Source organism: Adiantum capillus-veneris, chromosome 11 (assembly GCF_014529385.1).
Source record: "Adiantum capillus-veneris isolate H3 chromosome 11, ASM1452938v2, whole genome shotgun sequence".
Classification (NCBI taxonomy): Eukaryota; Viridiplantae; Streptophyta; class Polypodiopsida; order Polypodiales; family Pteridaceae; genus Adiantum; species Adiantum capillus-veneris.
In genome coordinates, this window is record NC_140941.1 from 79,021 (window position 1) to 103,829 (window position 24,809).

A 24,809-nucleotide genomic window follows, 5' to 3' on the forward strand; every position below is an offset into this window, starting at 1 on the left:
GTCTCGATCATGAACATCACACTTTTTATCAACTTCCATCTCCTCCAGTGCGTCTTCAACTCCCGACTCTGCAACCTCCCTCTCCTCCACACTCTATATGCTCTCCTTGCGGGTGCACAAAAGCTCTGCCATAGCCATCTTCATAGAACACTTCTACGGCATCTCTTCACCACTAAGCTCTTGTTGTTTACCAGCCATAGGCTTCCTTAATCTATCAAAAGACATGGCTTCTACGGTGATGGTGAACTGACATGCAATGTCAAAGCTACCTTTGGCTAAAAGAACGGGACGCTTACATGCAAAATAATAACGACCTTCTACTTCAAAATGTGCACTGACTACTCCATGATGGCCCTTGATCTGAGATTGTATGTTAAGAAAATGCACTCGTGCAGTGATGAGACCCTCACTTCAAGGGAATCTCCCTTTAAGATATTCCACTCCGTGAACTTATGACATCTTTGATGACATACCCTCGGTAATGTGTCACACAATACATTTCCGCTATGGTTTATTCCCAAAACAATTCCCCTTTCAAAACAAAATCTAATAACATTCCGCAGCACTGACTCACTGCTAGACACCTCACATTCCCAAGTATCCTCCAGAGATTCCTCCTTGAACTATGGCACTGCTTGCACCCAATTCACTGCAATCTCCTCAACTTTATCCACCATCCATTTTGGAACTTCAGGAATCTTCCCATAAAATTTCTTCAACCTAAAGCCATTGACTACTTTCAAAATAGGTGTACCAAAAGCATCTCTCAATTTGAATGTGCCTTGGCCCAACACTTGCACAATTTGATAAGGCCCAAAATATCTTAGCTTCAATTTCCATGGGTGTGGGCCCAATTTTGAATTGTACAACATCACCCAATCACCATTCTTAAAAAAATTGAATTTAACCTGCCTTGTCATCCAAGCTTGTCTCCTCTTTTGTCCTATATCCGATGCATAGGCACTTTGAATCCGATCCTCATCCAACTTCAACAAATCTCTTTGTCTATGCAACACAGAATCCTCAGGGCTCAGCCTCTGTTGAACTTCCAACCTCAGACTTGGAATTACATACTCCATGGGAACAATAGCCTCAATCCCATAAACCAATTTAAAAGGTGTCATCCCTATGGCAACCTTGTATACTGTACAAAATGACCATAAAGCTGAATCAAATTTGTTTCCAATCCTTTCTATTTTCTAAGACAATCTTCTTCAGCATCCTCATCTAGAACCTTGTTGGTACTCTTAGGTTGACCATTTCCTACGGATGATATGGGGTTGACTTCTTGTGCAAAATCATATGTTTTGATGTCAACTCTATAATCACAGAATTCAAAAATGCACACCCTGATCTGATACTGACTCAATGTGAAATCCAAATCTCGTCATAATGTTTGTATACATGAACCTAGCCACACTAGCTGCTTTATTATCCCTCAAAGATACTGCTTCCACCCATTTGGTAGCATGATCTGTTGCAACCAAAATATACCTTGCTCTTATTCTGCTAGCTTTTGGTGATATTGGCCCAACAAAATCCAATCCCCACTTCTGAAATGGTTCAAGTGGCAACACTGGGTGATCCTGCATCCTATCCATTGAAGTGGGTTGTCCAATATTTTGACATTGCAAACTGATGTGCATCCTTGAGCAACAATGGCCTGCATGATTTTCCTCCCTGCTATCTCTCCTGAAAAATGTCCTCCTACTGTTCCATAATGGGCCTCTTGTAGCACTGCCTTTTGTTCCTCATCAAGAACACATCTCTTGATGATTTGATCTGCTCCTTTTCTATACAATGCTCCAACAATAATAAAAAATGGCCTACTTCTCAATGAAATCTTCTTCCTCTGATCGGATGACATACTAAAAGGCAACACTCCATCTGTCAAAAACTGTAACATTTGGTCATATCAATTGTCAAAATTCTATCCCTGCACATGAAACAAATCCGCATTTGCCAACTGGTCTAACACTCCTAGTGGCTCTTCAAAATGCTCCAATCTACTAAGATAATCCACCACTGCATGCTGATTCCTTGTTGTACGCGACACTGTATAGTCAAACTCTTGCAATAAAAGAATCCATCTGGCAAGTCTTCCCTCCATCTTGGGCTTCTTAACCAAGAAAATAAGTGCTTGATGGTCCACATGGAAAACTACTTATTCCCCAACAAGTAATGTGGAGATTTCTCCAAAGCAAACATCATCCCTAAAGCCTCACGCTATGTACCTGTATAATTCTTTTCAGCTGGTTTCAACATCTGACTTTCATAATATACTGGTTTGAACCATCCTCGGATATTCTCCTGCATCAACACTGCTCCTACTGCAATATCCGATGCATCCACAAAGACATGGAAAGGCAACTACCAATTTGGAGGTTGAAGAATAGGTGAAAACACTAACATCTTTTTCAAATAGTGAAAAGCTTTCTCTTGAGCATCTCCCCATACAAAATCAATATCCTTCTTTGTCAAATGAGTCAAAGGAGCATGAACATTCGCCAAAGACCTCAAATTCCGATTTTGCCATTTGATTTGTCCCATAAACCTCGAAATCTCCTTCACATTGGTAGGTGCTACTGCCTTCTATATGCCACTGATCTTATCTGAATCAATGAAAATCCCTTCCTTTGAAATGATATTCCCCAAAAGTTTTCCTCTTTGGACTGCTATTGCATACTTGTATTCCTCAAATATTCTAAATGTTTTTTCTTCTTACTAAAAAGAAAAAAAATCATCCATAAAAATCCTCACGAACTTTGTCAAATAAGGTTCAAAAGTTTTAAACCAGGGGAGGTCACCTAATAAAAATGTAACCTATCACGTTGTGAGCGGGATGAAAACGCACACAACGCCTCTATAACGACCCAACACACACTCTTGGAATGATACACACACACATTATGGGGCACCACTCGGCTTACACAACCAGCCTGGCCGAGACAGGAAACACACAGACGGAGTGAGAAGAGAGAGATTTCCCACTTGCCCACTCAACACTCACACATACACACTCACACACACACTCTCAAATCAGCTCAAAGGAGGAAAATTGCTATTGTTTAGACTCAATGAAGCTCAGCCCAACACCAATGGGGCAAATAGTTTACACAGTATTGAGGAAATACACCAGATACAACCACAAAGTTAAGCAGAGGCTTCACTCACTGGAGAAGATTACACAGAAAAACAGCAAAAAATCTGTGACAAATTTGGAAAAATGGACAGCGCCATTGCGTCCGGAACGCCCAAAAACCCCACCCTACAATGTCACAGTGCTCAAATCCGACCTCGAATGAGCAGTTTACGGCCAAAACAGGCTCCAAAAACCCCAAAAACACAGTTGCGGCTGTTCCTCCTCTCTTCTCCACGTTTTTCCTGGTCTTCTCTCCATTGTTTCAGTTCCCACACTTATCTTTATTAGTTGGGCACCCGTGGCCTTTTAGATGACCTCAAACGAACCCCGAACAGGCCAAAAATTGACCTCGCAGTGCATTGTTGTCACCTTTTTGCATCATCCGCACACCTGGCACTCAGTTTTTCCAAATAATGCATACCACAACCACGTGAAGTGGCCCCAAAAAGTGGTCCTCATGATGACCTTTCTGCATAAGTATCAGAAGAAAACACCCACGTCGTGTCCATACTTCTCCGCGTGCAAGTATTGACCCCGTTCGACCTCCTGATGCCACTCGATGCCATCTGACGCACCTGCTTACCTCATTTCGTTGGCCTGCGGATAGCTTTTTAGAGAAGTTTTACATGCTACCAACTCCTCCTTATTGTAGAAAAAACACAGTGGTACTGGTTATAGTGAAAATCGATGCACTATGTACACCCTATCCTACGTGTACACATGTGGGCCCCACGTAACCACTTGGCTCTGAAAAATGGGCAATTCTTTATTTGATGCACCATGCCTATATATGTACATATGCGCAATCCCTTGCTCCAAAAAACTCATGACATAATTTGCCCATCCCCTAGCCTACTAGATCATTCATGATCAGCAGCAGCACAGAGAGATATGAGACTCGCCGCATCATAGGTCTCCTCATCCCTCACCAAAACTGCTTGATCCACAGACAACTCATGTTGCTCCACCATCATCAATCTAGCATGATACAATTTAAGACAAAATCCATTTACCCTTGACTTATGTAGAACACCATCCAGGTTAGCCAGCTGATATGTGCCATTTGGAAAACACTCCACTACCTTGAAAGGGCCTTCCCACTTAATTTGAAACTTCTTTTGGAAGGTGTTGTCCAGCTTACTGTTGTAGCGCAAAACCAAGTCATGTTTCTTGATACCCTTACTTTTGACCTTTTCATTTATCTTTGCCAAAGCCTTATCCTACATCTGCCCATAATGCTCCAATGCGCTCATCCTATCCAACTAGACCTCTTGTAACTGCAAGAGCCTCTCTTTGAATGCATCACTAGGCGGCCCAAGCAACTTCTCTAACATCTTGACCGCAGGCAACTCTACCTCCACAAGAGATAGTGCTTCCTTTCCATACACCAAATGAAATGGAGTAAACCCTGTACCTGTCTTCACCGAAGTACTGTAAGCCCATAATGCACTAGGCAATTCCAAATCCCAATTCTTTCCTTGGTGCTCTATCACTTTAGAAAGAATTTGTACCAACTCACCATTGAATCTTTCATTTAAGCCATTACACTGCGGGTAATAAGGAGTGGTATGCTGGTGCCTAATCTTCATCTTTGTGCATAAGAAGTCTAGCAGTTTAGCTCTAAATCCTGGCCCTTTATTTGAAAGTAGCTCTAATGGCACCCCAAACTTGCAACATATTTCATCATACAAAAAATTTTCCACATCCTTTGCGGTGATCTGTTTTACAGCTATAGCCTCTGTCCATCTAGAGAGATAGTCCACTGCCGTCAAGATATAGCTTTTGCCCCTGCTTGTGATAGGTAACCGGCCTATTGCATCAATCCCCCACTTTTCAAACACATCAAACACCATAATGGTTTTTTGTAGCTCTGGCTTCAACACTCTCTTCCCAAATGCTTGACACCTATTGCAAGACCTACACCGATGGTGAACATCCTTGTGTAAACTAGGCCATACATACCCCTCTTGCAAAATCTTATGCAAGGTGTTCTTTAGAGAAAAATGGCCACCACATGCACCTTCATGATTCTCTTCCAACACTTTGTAAAGCTCCTCCCGGCAAGGTACACGTCTCAACATGAGATCAACCCCTTTCATGTATAAGATTGACATTACCAATCAATTTGTACCTGTATGCTCTACGCACAAAGTCATACTTCTTAGACTTCTGAATCTCCTTTGGAATGATTCCTGTTAGCAAAAACTCCTCTTCTTGAGCCAAAATTTCCCGGCCATCATAAAGAGGTAAAGTGGTCCTCAACACAAATAGCTCCCCAATCATGCCTTGACCTGCTTCATGTGCCTCTCCATTTAGAGCACGTTCAATGTGTCTGATGATCCATGCTTCGAACTTTTTTAACAGGCCTTTAATTCTGAAGAACATTTCCTTCAATGAGGTGTTCTTGCTCTTCCACACACCCAGCACTTGCTTCACCACTAACAAGGCATCACCTTTTATGCTCAACCTTCGAACCCCATGCTTCAAAAAAATGTGTAATCCGGCTTCCAGAGTAGCATATTTAGCCTCATTGTTACTATGAGCATCCAATTTGAACCCTCTCTTGCATACTAGCTTCCCCTATGGATCATAAAGTGCTATACCCCCTAAAGCTGCATCATGGCTCTTTCTGTATGAACCATCAAAGAACAACACATGTGCATTGCTGATTTATGGAACGTCTTCAACTACCTTTCTCACCACCTCTTCCTTAACAATAAGGGGATTCTCCTTGTAGGTCAACAAATCAGCTAGGGTAGCCCTTGTACTATCTTCCACTAGAAAAGAGAACTCAAACTCTTGCAGATCAATTACCCATTTCTTCACCACATTTGACATGTTAGTACCATTAATTAACTGTGGCAAAAAGGCATAACTCATCAAGAAAACAAAAGGTCGTGGTAGCAAGTAATGACAAAATCGTCGATAAGAAAATATTACACTGGCCATCACTAGCTCTACTTCCAATAACTTTCTCTCCGCTACCAACTTCACTCGGCTTGCACAATACACTGGCCTCATATAATGGCTGCCCTTCCCCTTTTGCAATAGCATGGCTCCAATGTCATCATCCCCTACTAATGGATTTACATAAAACACTTTCTCCCAATCAGGAGCGTGCATGGCTGACAACCCCCCTAGCACCTCTTTCACCTCTTGAAACACTTCTTCACACTTGTCATCCCATTGCAATGGATCATGCTTTTCCACTTGTTGTAATGGATAAAGAAGCTCCAAAGACAATGGAATAAACCGTGCCATGTACTTCACTTTGTGTATAAAAGTTTCCAATTGCTTCGTACTCGTAGGTGATGGAAGAAGAATAATAGACTTAACCTTATCTCGATCAGCTTCAATGCCATTTTCTGACACCATATGGCCCAATAACTTCACCCTTGGCTGTGCTAGATGACATTTCTTTGGATTTAGTTGTCCTCCACATTTATCATATCGAGCCAATGCCATCTGCAGCTTCTCATGGTGTTCAGTCCTACTGCTATAAACACAGAAGTCATCCATAAAAGCTTTAACACAACCACCAATGAATGGTTCCAACACCCAATTTGCTCTGTCTTGATAGAAGGAAGGTCCATTTGACAACCCAAATGGAAATACTGTGTAGCAATAGCATCCCCATTGCGTAATAAAAGTGGTCTTTGTGCGTTCTTTAAGAGCAATCTTCAATTGAAAATAGCCTGAAAAACCATCACACACACTGTACCTCTCATAACCTGCCACTGAATCCAAGATCTGATCGATCAATGGAAGAGGATATGTGTTCTTCTTAGTGGTTGCGTTTAAGGGTTTAAAATCTACACAAATTCTCCACTTCCCATCCTTCTTTGGATTGACTACAACTGGACTCACCCATTCTGTGGTCTCCACAGGGACTATGAACCTTGCCTTCAACAACTTGTCCACCTCTTCTCGCAAGGCTTCCATTTGCTCTTGACCCATCCTTCTTAGCCTTTGCCGCACTGGCTTAGCACCTTCTTTCAGCTCTATATGCATCTCTTCACCCTTGAAACCTCTGATCTCTTCATATGAAGTAATGAACAAATCAGGAAAACTAGACAGCATGTGCAAATATATATCCTTCTCCATAGCTGAGAGGTCTCTACTGATCATTTCTGTCATGAATTCCTGCTTCTTTGACAACTCAACCTTGGTTTGCATCAGCCCTTCAATCACTTCATAAGGCCCTTCACTTTCATCTTCAACCTCATTCGCAAATGCAAGTAAACCAAACTCCTGGATTTCTTTGTCCATCAAAAGAAATGCAACATCAGCATCCTCATCACTGCTGGTAGTGCTATCACTGTCCTCATCTGTCACCGTGGAAGAGTCTTCATCACTAGACTCATCCTCATCTTCATAAAGCTCCTCTAATCGTTTCCTTGTGTCCATATTATAAAGCTTCTTGGTACCTGTCTTTCCATAGAGGCTAATCGTACCATGTCGCAAATCTTGAACAGCTCCCACTACACGTAACCATGGTCTGCCCAGTATAATAGGATATGCTCCCAACCCTGCTGGCATCACATGAAAATCAACCACTGTCTTTGCATCATATGCCTCCACTTCTAAGCTCTTTACGACACCCAAGCATTTTACTTTTTGATGGTTTGCCAATCTGATCCGAAAACCTGACACCCCAGCCACTGTGAGACCCATCTTCTCAACACATGAGTGTGCTATGACGCATATTTGGGCTCCGCCATCCACATAAACTTGTCCCAAATTTTTCCTTTTATGCCACACATCTACTATTGGAAAAATGTTTGGTAGCTCATCCATTGCCAACACCTTTACTGAACCTCTCTCTAGCTCTGTCTCCATTGGGTTAACCATCCTCTTCCACTGTCGCTTTAGCTTAGGCACCATCGCTATAAGCTGCCCAAAAGTAACATCTGCCTTCCTGCTCGTCAGACCCTCCTTCAAGTCATAGCTTAATTGCCCATCCCCTACTGGAAAATATGAAACATGAAACTTTCGACGAGCTCTCCTTTTCCTCTTGGCCTTGACATCCTCGCCTTCATGGCTCTTTCCTTTCTTCTTACTAGGACCTGGGGCACTTCTTCCTTCCTTATCCTCGGTGCTCCTCTTCCCAATAGGCATCACTAATGTATCCTCTAGCTTTGATGCCTTCTCCAAGGTGACTACACTTAGCACTTTTGTCTTTCCCTTTCCCTCCTGGGTTAATCCACTGGTTCCTTCGTCTACCTTAATTTCGATGCCATAATCATTTGACCTAGTTAGCACTTGTGTTGGCAATGGATACATGTCTCCTCCCATCCTTGGTGGCTTATCACATTACGGGCTGATGTGACCCAACTCTCCACAATTATAACATGTGGGCGTCTGCCTCTAGAACCTACCATTGCTTTTTCCAACACCATTCCTAGGCCTTTCTTCATCTCCTGGCTGATTTGCAAACCTCCCTCGACCTCGATTATTTCCCACTTGACCTAGCATGTTTAGGCTGAGATTCTTCATCAAATCTACCACTTGCCTCATGTCTTGCCTTAGCCCATCATCTTGCACCGATGTAAGGACCACTGCTGGCATAACCTGAGTAGTAACAGGAACCACTGGTTCATGATGAAACCCTGACATGAGACCTTGTAAAGACTCTATAGGCTAAAATTCAGACCTCATGGGCAAAGACTCCACCCCTAACTGGCTCATTTTCCTCAGCTTCCACTCTTTGTTCCTGGCTACCTCTAGTGCATCCTCATATGTCCTAGGCTTCTTTAGCTCCACTCTCCAACGTATATTCTCCCAAAGACCAGCCAAGAACCTGTCCTTCGTCATCATGTCAAGCAGGGGTACCTGTGGTGCTAAGGCCTTGCACATTCGCTCCTATGCCAATGAGAAATTACGTATGTACGCATCTCCTGGATCATCTTCCTTTTGCACCAAACCTTGTACTTCTTGCCACACTTTGTCAGGATCTTCTATCTTCACAAACTCCACTTCCAACCCATGCCTTAGATTGTCCCAACTCAATCTTACAGGTGGATCCGCTGCACGCACCTCCTCTTCAAATGTTTTGGACCAGACTCGTGCATCACTCTTCAAACAAATTTGGAGAAGACGTAACATCTACGCAGGGTCATGAATCTGGTTGCTAATGCAGGCAACCTCCATCTTTTCCAAAAAATATTCCACATCTTCATCACTTCTTCCATGAAACTCCGAATAAGAGAAAGCCATGGCTACCCAAGTTACAATGCTTTGAGAACCCCTTTGAACACACGTGCAAGAACCCAAAACTTTTGACTACCCAATCCCCATAAACTTTAATGGAGCTCAACTTTAGATAAGGACAAACACATGCACATCAAATGAGTTTTCATAGTTGATCATCGGAATTACAACAGGCAAAGGACATTCCAAGATCTCTCGTAATCTTCTTGGCCCGAACATAAAGACTATGCGCTGCTGGAAAAAAATCTTCCTGGACACATGAACATTTATCTGGATTCTTTGAGTTAAATGAAATGGAGTGAATTGAGGGCCATTTTGATCATCCATTAAAGCCAACCATGAAGCTCTCAAGAAGGCACACTTGACTTAACCTCTGATTTTGCCAAAATTTCAGCAGCATAACAGCATAAATGACTCAAAAGACCAAAAAACCAGCCATCATAACTTGCAAAAATTTTGGCAGAGTTTCCCTAGAAATAGAGCAGTAGGAACCCAAAATATAGACTATATATGTATGCATAAACTGTCAATAATAGAACCCGAGCATCAAGTAGGACTCACTAGTACATAGCCTATGGCGAGGTCACAAAAAGGGTGCTCCAGCTACTTGTATCACAGAAAGGATCTCCACATTTGAGAATCCCCCAGCTCAATAAAAACCTCACGCTATCGACCCTCACACGAAGGCTAATGCAAATCACGTATAGTCAAGTCTCATAAATGACTATCTTCTAGACCAAGTCTTAGAAATGGCTGGGATTTCCAAATACAACCAAGTATGGCTCCACAAATGCGTACAATGGCAGTTTCCACAAGTAACATACAATCCAGAAGACAATGCGCTTACATAGGCGCCAACTGATGCATAACCACAACAACTGCAAGTGACATCACTGGTAGTATATCACTATACTCCAGCTACCTGTACCTGTGTGAATCACCTGTACCTATACCTGTCCCTGTAACCTGTAACCTGTAATCTGCAACCTGTAATCCCGAATCTCGAAGCTTGAAGCTCGAAGCAGAAGGTACTCGAAGAAGATCCTCCGTGGGGGCGCCAAAAGCATGTGAGCGGGATGAAAACACACACAACGCCTCTATAATTACCCGACACACACTCTTGGAATAGTTTACATATTTTTCATGTGGCTCAAATAGTTTACACAGTATTGAGGAAAAATACAAGATACAACCACAAAGTTAAGGAGAGGCTTCACTCACTGGAGAAGATTACACAAAAAAATAGCAGAAAATCTGTGAGGAATTTGGCAAAATGGACAGCGCCATTACGTCCGGAACGCCCAAAAACCCCACCCGACAATGTCACAGTGCTCAAATCCGACCTCGGATGAGCAGTTTACGGCCAAAACAGGCTCCAAAAACCCCAAAAACACAGTTGCGGCTGTTCCTCCTCTCTTCTCCACGTTTTTTCTGGTCTTCTCTCCATTTTTTCAGTTCCCACACTTAGCTTTATTATTTGGGCACCCGTGGTCTTTTAGATGACCTCAAATGGACCCCGAACAGGCCAAAAATTGACCTCACAGTGCATAGTTGTCACCTTTTTGCATCATCCGCACACCTTGCAGTCAGATTATCCAAATAATGCATCCCGAAGCCACGTGAAGTGGCCCCAAAAAGTGGTCCTCATGATGACCTTTCTGCATAAGTATCACAAGAAAACACCCACGTCGTGTCCATACTTCTCCGCGTGCAAGTATTGACCCCGTTCGACCTCCTTACGCCACTCGATACCATCTGACGCACCTGTTGACCTCATGTCGTTGGCCTCCGGATAGCTTCCTTGAGAAGTTTTACGCGCTACCAACTCCTCCTTATTGTAGAAAAAACACAGTGGTACTGGTAATAGTGAAAATCGATGCACTATGTACACCCTGTCCTACCTGTACACATGTGGGCCCCACGTAACCACCTGGCTCTGAAAAATGGGAAATTTTTTATTTGATGCACCATGCATGTATATGTACATATGCGCAATCCCTTGCTCCAAAAAACTCCTGACAACGTGAATTCAACAGAAGGGTATTTAAAGTTCTTGAAACTTACAGAAATATATATATTGAAGGGAAATATTTTTTCAAATTTGAAACAAATTTACAAATTCTAAAAGAAAAGGATATATTATATTCCTAAAAAAATTCATAGATAAGGGGTTTTATAAACATGTCTTGAACGCACATGATATGGTAGTTTTACACATAGTGACCCCTCCGAGGTTTTAAATGCTGCTTTTGAATAAGAAGGGGGTCCATTTTCAATCCAAAACTCATCAATGTATATGCAAATGCCCCCGACGTAGTAATAAATGTTGTCTTGGCTACATCCGTTGTGAGCTGGATGAAATCACACAGAACGCCTCTTTAATGACCTGACACACACTCTTGGGATGATATACACACACACTATAGGGCACCACTCGGCTTACACAATCCACCTGGCCGAGGCAGGGAACACACCGATGGAGTGAGAGGAGAGAGACTATCCACTTGCCCACTCCACACAGAGACACACACACACACACACCCAAAAAACTCAGATCAAAAGAGGAGAATTTTTGATGTTTCGATACAATAGAGCTTGGCCCAACACCAATGGGGCAAATAGCTCACACAATATAGGTAAAACTTGCTAGATACAATCACAAATTGGAGCAGAAGCTTCGCTCATAGGAGAAACTTACACAACCAAAACATCAGAAAAACAGTGAGGAATTTGGAAAAATGGACAGCTCCATTGCATCTGAAATGGCCCAAAACCCCAATCTACAATGTCAAAGTACTCAGATCCGACCACGGATGAGCAGTTTACGGCCAAAACATGCTCCAAAATGAGCAAAAACACAGTTGCGGCTGTTCCTCCTCTTATCTCCACGTTTTTTCTGGTCTTCTCTCTGTTTTTTTAGTTTCCACACTTAGCTTTATTAGTTGGGCACCCTTGGCCTTTTAGATGACCTCAAACGGACCCCGAACAAGCAAAAAACTGACCTTGCAGTGCATAGCTGTCACCTTTTTGCATCCATCCGCACACCTAGCACTCAGCTTTTTTCAATAATGCATCCCACAACCACGTGAAGTGGCCCCAAAATATGGTCCTCATGATGATCTTTCTGCATAATTATCACAAGAAAACATCCACGTTGTGTCCGTACTTCTCCACGTGCAAGTATTGACCCCATTCGACCTCCTGACGCCACTAGATGCCATCTAACGCATCTGCTTACCTCATGTCATCGGCCCGCAAATAGCTTCCTCGAGAGTTTTTGCGCGCTACTAACTCCTCATTATTATAGAAAAAACACATTGGTACTGGTAACGATGAAAATCGATGCCCTATGTACATGCTGTCCTACCTATACACACGTGGGCCCCACATAACCACTTGGCTCTGGAAAATGGGCAGTTCTTTATTTGATGCACCTTGCATGTGTATGTACATATGCACAATCCCTTGCTCCAAAAAACTCCTGACATAATTTGCCCATCCCCTAGCCTGCTAGAGCATTCATGCTCAGCAGAGCAGCTAAAAGAGATATTCACTCCACCTGGATCCCACACAAAAACACTTGCCATTCCTTGCATCAAAAGCTTAATCAAGCTTCCACCTGGTTCCCAAAGAAAACTTATAGAGATTCCATCTATCAACCTTACATCAAGAAAACCATCAATTACTTTGGCATAGACCTGCATGTGCAAATATATCTCCTTCTCCATAGCTGAGAGGTCTCCACTTATCATTTGTGTCATCAATTCCTCCTTCTTTGACAATTCAACCTTGGTTTGCATCAGCCCTTCAATCACTTCATAAGGCCCTTCACTTTCATCTTCAACCTCATTTGCAAATGCAACTAAACCAGACTCTTGAATTCCTTTATCCATCAAAAGAAATGCAACATCAGCATCCTCATCACTGCTGGTAGTACTATCACTGTCCTCATCAGACACTGTGGGATAGTCTTCATCACTAGACTCATCCTCATATTCATAAAGCTCCTCCAATCATTTCCTTGTGTCCATATTATATAGATTCTTGGCACCTGTCTTTCCATAGAGGCTAATCGTACCACGTCGCCAATCTTGAACAGCTCCCACTACATGTAACCATGGTCTGCCCAGTATAATAGGATATTCTCCCAACCCTATTAGCATCACATGAAAATCAACCACTGCCTTTGAATCATATGTCTCCACTTCTAGGCTCTTTACAACACCCAAACATTTTACTTTTTGATGGTTTGCCAATCTGATCCGAAAGCCTGACACCCCAGTCACTGTGAGACCCATCTTCTCAATGCATGAGTGTGTTATCACACATATTTGGTCTCCACCATCCACATAACCTTGTCCCAGATTTTTTCTTTTATGCCACACATCTACTATTGGACAAATGTCTGGTAGCTCATCCATTGCCAACACCTTCACTGAACCTCTCTCTAGTTCTCTCTCCATTGGGTTAACCATCCTCTTCCACTGTCTCTTTAGCTTAGGCACCATATCTATAAGCTGCCCAAAAGTAACATCTACTTTCCTTCTTGTCAGATCCTCCTTCAAGTCATAGCTTAATTGCCCATCCCCTAGTGAAAAATATGAAACATGAAGCTTGCACGACGAGCCCTTCTTTTCGTCTTGGCCCTGATATCCTCGCCTTCATGGCTCTTTCCCTTCTTCTTTCTAGGACCTGGGGCACTGCTTCCTTCCTTTTCCTCTATGGTCCTCTTCCCAATAGGAATCACTAATGTATCCTCTAGCTTTGATGCCTTCTCCAAGGTAACCACACTTAACACTTTTGTCTTTCCCTTTTCCTCCTGGGTTAATCCACTGGTTCCTTCGTCTCCCTTGATTTCAATGCCATAATCATTGGACCTAGTTAGCACCTGCCTTGGCAATGGATACATGTCTCCCCCCATCCTTGGTGGCTTATCACATTGCGGGCTGATGTGGCCCAACTCTCTAGAATTATAACATGTGGGTGTCTACCTCTAGAACCTACCATTGCTTTGTCCAACACCATTCCTAGGCCTTTCTTCACTTCCTGGCTGATTTTCAAACCTCCCTCGACCTCGATTATTTCCCACTTGACCTAGCATGTTTAGGCTGAGATTCTTCATTAAATCTACCACTTGCCTTAGCCCATCATCTTGCACTGCTGTAGTGACCACTGCTGGCATAACCCGAGGAGTAACAGGAACCACTGGTTCATGATGAACCCCTGGCATGCAACCTTGTAAAGAGTCCATAGGTTGAAACTTAGGCCTCCTTGGCGAAGACTCCACCCCTAACTGGCTCATTCTCCTCAGCTTCCACTCTTTGTTCCTGGCCACCTCCAATGCATCTTCATATGTTCTAGGCTTCTTTAACTCCATTCTCCAACGTATATTCTCCCAAAGACCAACCAAGAACCTGTCCTTCTTCATTATGTCAGGTGGGGGTACCTGTGGTGCTAAGGCCTTGCACATTCGCTCCCATGCCAATGAAAACTTACGTATGTACGCATCTACTGGCTCACCTTCCTTTTTCACTAAAGCCTATACCTCTTGCCACACTTTGTCAGGATGTTCTATCTTCACAAACTCCACTTCCAACCCATGCTGTAGATTGTCCCAAATCAACCTCACAGGTGGATCAGCCGCACGTAACTCCTCTTCAAATGTTTTGGACCAAACTCGTGCATCACTCTTCAAACAAATTTGGAGAAGACGTAACATCTGCGTCGGGTCATGAATCTGGTTGTTAATGCAGGCAACCTCCATCTTTTCCAAAAAGTCTTCCACATCTACATCACTTCTTCCATGAAACTCCGGATAAGAGAATGCCATGGCTACCCAAATTACGATTCTTTGAGAACCCCTTCAAACACACGTGCAAGAACCCAAAACTTTTCACTACCCTATCCCCAGAAACTTCAATGGAGCTTAGTTTTAGATAAGGACAAACACATGCACATCAAATGAGTTTTCATAGTTAATCATTGGAATTACAACAGGCAAAGGACATTCCACGATCTCTTGTAATCTTCTTGGCCCGAACATAAAGACTATGCGCTGCTGGAAAAAAATCTTCCTGGACACATGAACATTTGTTTGGATTCTCTGAGTTAAATGAAAAGGAGTGAATTGAGGGCCATTTTGATCATCCATTAAAGTCAACCGTGAAGCTCCCAAGAAGGCACACTTGTCTTATCCTCTGATTTTGCCAAAATTTCAGCATAACAACATAAATGGCTCAAAAGACCAAAAAACCAGCCATCACAACTTGGAAAAATTTTGGCAGAGTTTCCCCAGAAGTAGAGCACTAAGAACCCAAAATATAGATTGCATATGTATGCATAAACTGCTAACAATAGAACCCGATCATCAATTAGGAATCACTAGTACATAGCCTATGGCAGGCCTATGGCGAGGTCACGAAAAGGATGCTCCAGTTACCTGTATCACCGAAAGGATCTCCACATTTGAGAATCCCCTAGCTCAATAAAACCTCATGCTATCGACCCTCACACGAAGGCTAATGCAAATCGCGTATAGTCAAGTCGCAGAAATGACTATCTTCCAGACCAAGTCTCATAAATAGCTGGGACTGCCAAATAAAACCAAATATGGATCCACAAAAACGTATAATGGTCCACAAGTAACGTAAAATCCAGCAGACAATGCGCTCAAACAGGCACCAAATGATGCATATCCACAACAAATGCAAGTGACACCACTGCTAGTATATCACTATACTCCAGCTACCTGTACCTATACCTCTCCCTGTAACCTATAACCTATAGTCTGAAACCTGTAATCCAATGTTGAAGCTTGAAGCTCGAAGTAGAAGGTACTTGAAGAAGATCCTCAGTGGGGGCACCAAAAGAATGTGAGAGGGATGAAAACACGCAGAACGCCTCTATAATGACCCGACACACACTCTTGGGATGATATACACACACACTATGGGGCACCACTCGGCTTACACAATCCACCTAGCCGAGGCAGGGAACACACCGATGGAGTGAGAGGAGAGAGACTATCCACTTGCCGACTCCACACAGAGACACACATACACATACACCCAAAAAACTCAGCTCAAAAGAGGAGAATTTCTGATGTTTAGATACAATAGAGCTTGGGCCAACACCAATGGGGCAAATAGCTCACACAATATAGGTAAAACTTGCCAGATACAATCACAAATTGGAGCAGAAGCTTCGCTCATAGGAGAAACGTACACAGCCAAAACAACAAAAAAAAAAGTGAGGAATTTTGCAAAATGGACAGCGCCATCGCGTCCGGAACAGCCCAAAACCCCAATCTACAATGTCAAAGTGCTCAAATCCGACCTCGGATGAGCAGTTTACGGCCAAAACTGACTCATAAAGGCGCAAAAACACAAAAGCGGCTGTTCGTCCTCTTCTCTCCATGTTTTTTCTGGTATTCTCTCTATTTTTTCAGTTCCCACACTTAGATTTATTAGTTGGGGACCCTTGGCCTTTTAGATGACCTCAAACGGACCCCGAACAGGCAAAAACCTGACCTCGCAGTGCATAGTTGTCACCTTTTTGCATCCATCCGCACACCTGGCACTCAGCTTTTTTCAATAATGCATCCCACAACCACGTGAAGTGGCCCCAAAATATGGTCCTCATGATGACCCTTCTGCATAATTATCACAAGAAAACATCCACTTTGTGTCCGTACTTCTCCACGTGCAAGTATTGACCCCATTCGACCTCCTGACACCACTAGATGCCATCTGACGCATCTCCTTACCTCATGTCATCGGCCCACGGATAGCTTCCTTGAGAAGTTCTACGCGCTAATAACTCCTCATTATTATAGAAAAAACACACTGGTACTGGTAATGATGAAAATCGATGCACTATGTACATGCTGTCATACCTGTACACACGTGGGCCCCACATAACCACCTGGCTCTGGAAAATGGGAAATTCTTTATTTGATGCACCATGCATGTGTATGCACATATGCACAATCCCTTGCTCCAAAAAAATCCTGACACCGTATTTGCCATCCAAATCTGATTCTACTCTGAAAATACATCAAAAAAACAATACATATCATGGCTTGCCATCATCCAAAATAGAGTCCACAAAGGGAAATGGGAATGGATCTGCAATGGTTATTGCATTCAATTTCCTGTAATCCACACTAACATGGATTTTTCCTGACTTCTTGGGAGCCACTACTATAGGTGACAACCATTCCGCTTGATCAATTTGAACAATAAATCCCACTTGGAGAAGCTTATCCAACTCCTCTTTAACCTCCTCAACATAATTGGGGTTCATTCTATATCTGTGCTAAATCACTGCAACTGCATCCTCCTTCAAATTAATTTTGTGCTTGTACACCTTTGGGTCCATGCCCTTCAAATCAGAATAGTACCAAGCAAAAACATCAATAAAATCTTGCAACAACTGCTGTAAATCCTCCTTAAATGCATCATCTCGATGAACACTAATTTTAACAACTTTGGGACTCCCTTGAGATCCCAAATTCAAATTCAAATCATGCAAATCATCCTCCTTCACTCTAGAAACCTTCTCCATCAGCTTATCATACAGGAACTCTGTTCTAAGGATTGCCTCTTTTGGTGCAATATCTCCCTCTGAACTGTCCTGATCCTCTTTATCACCACTGTGACTGAATTTTGACTACTGGTCTAACTTCTGATCCGCATCCGTTGTTTTGGACTTAACAGGTGACTTCTACAACAGTTTGTGATTCCCATACTCCTCAACAATTTTCACAACATCCACTCTAAATATCGGAACCACGTAGTATTAGCCACCAAAAAACATGCTTCCTCATTGTCTTCCACTTCCTCAACCAAATTTATAGTCTGAGCCAACATTGGTTTCATTGATGTCAACAACTGCTTCATTGAACTCATCAAAATCCTGCTACCCTTCTTCAAAATAACCTCATTCTTTTTCCAATCTTGTTTCAATTTTGCTGACTTAAACCATGGTCTACCCAACAACATAGAGTAAGCATGTCCAGCATCTTGCATCTTCAGCACAACAAAATTTGCAGTAAAAAACAATCCATGCACTTTTAGAGTCTGGCTTCTCAACATCCCAATAGGCTGCACTCTTCTCTGATCTGCCATCCACACTTGGAATGGTGCAGGCTCCAGCTTCACATTTGTCATCTTCTAAAATTCAGTTTCTAACAGTATATTCACATCAGACCCACCGTCTTACATAACATCTGGAAAAATACGGCCATCAAACTCAAGCGGCACAGCTGGTATGGTGAAATCGACATCATCTGGATTAATTGATAACTTCCAACTTATTTCTCCAATGTATTTCAAGTCATTGGAGCTTTTGTCATCCTGATCGCAGAGTAAAACCTATCTCGGAAAATCGGTACCAACGAAAGCAACTGATCCATGGTAAAGTGCATAGGAGTATTCAACAATTCCTCAAACAAAGCTCCTGAGCGCAATTCAGAATTCACCACTTTCTTCATCTGCTTTTGCATCTTCCTAGAAATTGTCTCATTAGGACACAATTTTTGAACTTCCTCAACTACTTCATCCCTTACTTCTTTTTGTTCCTCCCAACCCAGAGGTGGTTTAAGCCGCACTTTAGAACGTGTCACCACCAAAATATTTAGATCCTCCGACATGTCTTTTGAAGAATTACATTCTCGAGAACAATCTACTGACAATGTATTTGCTCCATGATCTGAAAACATTTGAACACCAATTAAATTACTATGAGCCACTTCCTTTGTGGCAACGTGGTTTGCTGGTGGTGCAGGCAACTGTCGTAGCTGTCCATTTGGTACTTGCTAATTCCACCCTAGTGGATCCCAACTCTACTGATTCCAATTCTATGGTTGCTGCCAATTCTGCTGCTAATTCCAATTTCCTCCCCAAGGCCAAAAGTTATGATATCCTCCAAACCTTGGTCGATACCCTTGATGAAAATTTCCCCAAAATTGTTGATTCGGATTAAAAAGTGGTCTCCACCCTAAGAATGGCTGCTGCTGCCTTTGCCATCCCTGATTATTAAATGCTATTTGTTGTCCTCCAGCATCCGGAAATACTCCACTTACTTATGCTAAATTCTGTTGAATCTTCTGCTAAATCATGTCTGGGATTGGTCCCCATAAATTTGGATTATACCAACAATTGGGTGTGACATGACCATCTTTACCACATATGTCACAATGTAGTTTCTTACTAGATGACTCCTGCTTGATACCCAACTCTTTCAACTTCTTCTCCACCAACATTTCCACTGTAATGCCTTTAGACTTTCCTTTGGCCTTCTTCTTACCCTTGTTTGTATGTTTCCTCTTCTTATCCTCCTTCTCTGACTCAGAATCAGAATCTGAACTTCCTTTGGAATCGAAATCAATGCTAGAATCTGAATCTGAATCATATCAAGATCTGAATCAGAATCTGACTCATCCTCACTACTATCATCTGCTGATCTCTTCTTCTTTCTCCCCTTTTTTTTCTTCTTCTTGGATTTATTTTTAGAGAAACTCGAGTTTATAACTCCAAACCTCTTCTCTACCCTTGTGGTAGTTTCTACCAAATTATCCAAACCTGCTCGAACATCAACACCTACAATGGCATTCCATGGCTCTTTTTGCAAACCATTCATATAATATCCGGCTAACATTTCATATGTAGGCCTCTCTGCATAAGTAATCCAATTCAAATATTGATTAAGCTTCTGAGTATAATCTTCAACAAACATTTTTTACTGCTTAATACCCTTGACCTTCTTATGCACATCATTTGGTGTCTTCTCCTTACGCAATCTGTTCAAAAATTCATTTCTCAATGCATCATAATCTACAAAATGTCTCACATTAAAATTACTTAACCACTACATGGCCTTCCTTTTCCAATGTCTCTTGGAATTGTTGTATCTTGACTGCTATATCATATACTCCGTCAAATTCTTTGGCCTACCATCTTGTCTCAAATTGAGCTATGTTCCAATCAAGGTCTTGTTTGGATTTCCCTAAAAAAGGTCCAGAACTTGACGCGTAAATCCACTCTAGCCGCTTCCGCCATATTCCTTTGCATATTGGGAGATAATTGCCCTGCTGAGGATGATGATGATGATCTCGGTACTACTGTTTGCTATGGGATATTTCTACCAATGCCCAAAGGATCATACTCTAACCTTCTTCTTGTCGGAAACAATTGCTACAACACAACACCGCCAACATATCTTGGGCCTACTAGCCTATTCTCCTTAGCCTCATGAAAGATACCACCATACTCCTCAATATCCTCTAAATCCTCCATACTTGGCTTTAATTATTCTTCCAAATTTTCAACCTAAAAACCTTTGTCTTCTTGACCTTCCTAGACTGCTGCACATTGTTCCTCTTCCTGGTGCTGCAATTCGTGCTACCTTGCAGCCAACCATGTCAACTAAGAAAGTGTTGATCGTTGTAAATTATCCACAACTGATTACCCGATGGAAATTCACTCCTTCAAACCAAACCTGTCGTAATAACCCCCAATGAGTTTTTGCTTCCACTTCATCTTGGCACTCAATCTTCCCACAGAAGAGAGTAAATCCGACCATGAGCACATGTCACTAACACTGTAATCGCTAGTGTATTATTAACCTTAAACATCCACACTTCCAACACCATGCACTCATGAAAAAATTCCAAACAACTTCTCAGATGCAGTTACAAAAATATGCCATCATTACAAGCTTCAATTAACTCTCATAGACATACTTTGCAGACAATCACTACTTCATCTATGTATTCAGAGCACCAGGTTGACAAGAATACAAAAATGAAAAAAGACAATAGTGTATGACAAAACTGTATTCACTTCCTTGACACAGATAGAATCCGCCATTACATTGGTTGCATCAGCATATATCTACTCTCGCTATGCCTGAACACCCTTTCACAAAAAACATCACATCCCTTCACTAAGATTCGAAAAGACACACTATCCTATTAAGATCCATTACATAAGTTAAAACCCAAAAATACTAATCCGCCGTGGTGCAGCCGTAACATAGTGCCTCAAAGCCTTTAGCAGCAAAGTACATCTCTGCCAAATCAAATCATGATGAGTGATCATAGCCCAAGTTCCAATAGGCCGTCTTTCATGTGTAATCATCCACCTGAGATAGAATTTCCTTTGCTAAATCCCGAGGGTACATATGCACAACCAAATTGGTGAAACATAATGTAGATTTGCAGGTATTATGTCACACCTTTAACTAACATGGGAAGTGAGTGTCAGGCCTATGGTAGGACCATACAAGGAAAGGCACTAAAATACTGATGCATATCAAGGGGTCCCCTAAAGGAGGGAAAAGGGCCTCTTCGGAGGTATGTTGTGTAGAGATGAGCATGGAATAGGACCCTAGGCCCTTCACTAGTTATGGTGGGAAGGGTATATAAAAGAAGGATGGCTAGGTGGAGATGAGCATGCAATGGGACCCTAGGACTTTTAATGAGGGGTGTGTCATCTGTGTGTGTGTGTGTGTGTAGTTGTTTAAATCTTAACTGATAAGACATAATTGAATTTTTACATTCAAAAGACAGCTGGCCAAGGAATAATGAACAGATATGTACAAAGCTAACTCACTATCAGAATTATTTTGGTACAATGATTGTAGGAAAAAGATCCTCTTTCAGTAAGACCAGCAATAAAAGAACTTTCCCATTCCCCAGTGAGTACTTCAATACATTAAGGTTGCTTGCCAAAGAAAAAGGGTGGTATGCTAGACTTCTAGCTTCAGGAGTAAAAATCCATCGACTTAATGAGGTGCAACATTTAAAGAACCATGACTTGGTTACCATGTCAAAGCCCAAGATAGCTGTTATATACTTACCTTGAGAAGTCCCAAATCCATGATCTCCTTATACCAGCTAATACCATCCCTTAAAACAAAGAAGGGTAATGTTCGGCCATGTTTGTGTAAGATTTCAATCATTATTTCCATACATTGTAACTACCAAGGTTACCTTGTGGATACCACTGCATGGCCTTCGCCTGCAATGTCTCTTGGAATTGTCGCATCTTGACTGCTGCATCATATACTCCGTCAAATTCTTTGGCCCTTGTCTCAAATTGAACTATGTGCCAATCAGGGTCCTGTTTGGATTTTGCTAAGAAAGGTCCAAAACTTGACACGTAAATCCACTCTAGCTGCTTCCGCCATATTCCTTTGCATATTGGGAGATAATTGCCCTGCTGAGGATGATGATGATCCCAGTACTACTATTTGCTGTGGGATATTTCCACCAATGCCCGAAGGATCATACTCTAACCTTCTTCTTGTGGCTACTAGCCTATTCTCCTTAGCCTCATGAAAGATATTACTATACTCCTCAATATCCTCTAAATCCTCCATACTTGCCTTTTATTATTCTTCCAAATTTTCAACCTAAACACCTTTGTCTTCTCGACCTTGCTGGACTGCTGCACACTGCTCCTCTTCCTTGTGTTTCAATTCCTGCTGCCTTGCAGCCAACCTTGTCAAATAAGAAAGTGTTGATCGTTGTAAATTATCCAGAACTGATTATCGATGGCACTTGACTTCTTCAAACCAAACCTGTCATAATAACTCCCAATGGCTTTTTGCTTCCACTTCATCTTGGAACTCAACCTTCCCACAGAAGAGAGTAAATCCGACCATCAACACATGTGACTTACACTGTAGTCGCCAGTGTATTATTAACACTAGTTTGGTACCAAAAAGGACACTTTAGTGTCCTTTTTTGTGAGTTTAAATAAAATGATACATGAAATCTAGAACACATCTCAAGAAATGCTTTTGCAAACTTATAAAATGTTTCTCAAAGTACTCATAGAAATTCTAATCCCTCACTTTTGATCATAACCTCAATGGTAACTACATTCATGAAAAGAACCTATGTAAGAGAGCATTCAATGTTTCATTAAAACTCGTACTCTAGCCTAAGAAAAAAATAAGGAGGGTGCATGCAATAATCCGTGGTAACTACTTATATATGTGTTTGATATTTTTGCAATTTTTATGCGAGAAAAAAATCCACTGTGTCTAGAATTAAATATACAAAGTCCTGTAGGTCAAATATGCAACGTTCAAAAATTCAATTAACACTAGAATGGAAACCTAAGAGGACATAAAAGTGTCCTTTCATGGTTTTGGGAAAAAATTCCAAAACCATAGTAGATCCACTCATTTTGAAAACTCCTTTCATGAGCTTATAGTTCAATAACTACTACATATGGAAAAAATGAGAAACTTGTAATTTTTATCATCCCTTGGTCACTACAAGCCTCCAAAGTTGATGGACCAGTGCATTTTGCCCAAAACAGCAATTTCTTACGGTTGATTGCATATAAATAAGAAGGGGGATTTTTTGTAGGACATGAGATAAAATGCCCCGTTAACTTCAAGGGGTCGGTGACCAAAATATATGGTTGCTTTTACCTCACTAAAATTTTTTTGGGAAAAAAAAATAGGTACAAGAAAGTTGCATTTTTGCCATTCTACGGACCTATCATCAAAGTTTCTATAGTTACGCTCAATACAGATACTATATACATGTTTTCTTAATTCCCTTTGGGCCTTTGGATTCAAAAGGTGCCATGGAGCATGTCAAAAGGATAATGGATCTCTCACAATTGGAACCTTGGGGGCAATGATAAAGTGCTAAATACAACAAACATGAAAAAACTGGGTTTAGCATTATGACCTTTAGAAACCCATAGAAACTACTCAATATCTAGCCAAGTTTGTAGTCTATGATTAGATATAGTTACTACCTAAAAAATACACACAATTGGCCTAAGAAACTATCAATATTGAGAAAGTTATACTTGCTACTCTAAAATGTATCGTATTCTTCAACAATCAAAAAACTCAACCATCATCATATACTATGCTATATAGCATATTAGGTCCCCCCAAACCCAAGGAATATTAGCTTTATGTTATACATTACACTTACACAATCAAAATTGAATTTGGATATCAAGAAAGCCACCAAAAAAATCATAAAAGTGCTAATTTTGGCCAAAAAACAGGATTATGCAATTCTTGTAAATTGGTCATAACTTTCAATTTTAACACTTAGCTCTCCCTACAAGCATCAAAACATGTTGAGAACTATGAAGGCCTAACCTCTAGCCATCTAAACCTCACAAACATGAAGTTTAGAGTGGTATAGTTGCCAAAAATTGTAAAAAAAGCCAAAAATAGGACACGTTTTTTCACACAGTTTAGGTTCAAAAATGTCATGCAAGAGTAAGGTTAACAGTGAGATCGATACTAAAAAAGAATTGATAAGTTTTTTTCAGCTCATAAGGCAACTTTGTCGATGTATAGCACCTAAAAATTCCTTTTCATACTCTTCAAATAATTCAAGCAAAATGGTCACTGAACAGGACACAAAAGTGTCCAAGGACATAAAAGTGTCATGTTACCATTCTAGTGTTAA

General features: G+C 41.5%; 1 protein-coding gene across 1 annotated transcript; it reads right to left on the reverse strand.

Annotated features, from left to right (window-relative positions):
- Window positions 1-623: 623 nt before the first annotated feature.
- On the reverse strand, window positions 624-1,592 carry LOC147446784 (uncharacterized). Its single transcript, XM_086524468.1, has 2 exons — window positions 1,349-1,592; window positions 624-1,144 (listed from the first exon to the last, which is right to left on the reverse strand). Exons 1-2 carry the CDS (start codon window positions 1,590-1,592, stop codon window positions 624-626), a joined length of 765 nt encoding a protein of 254 aa, XP_086380594.1.
- Between the last annotated feature and the right edge of the window lie 23,217 nt (window positions 1,593-24,809).

Bases quoted from the DNA above. Each gene is read 5' to 3' on its own strand.
- LOC147446784 (XM_086524468.1), bottom strand. From the start codon at position 1,592: ATGCAGGATCACCCAGTGTTGCCACTTGAACCATTTCAGAAGTGGGGA. The intron at 1,145-1,348 runs GTGTGCATTTTT...CATTTTGTACAG, and splicing joins TGAGTCAGTATCAGATCAGG to TATACAAGGTTGCCATAGGG.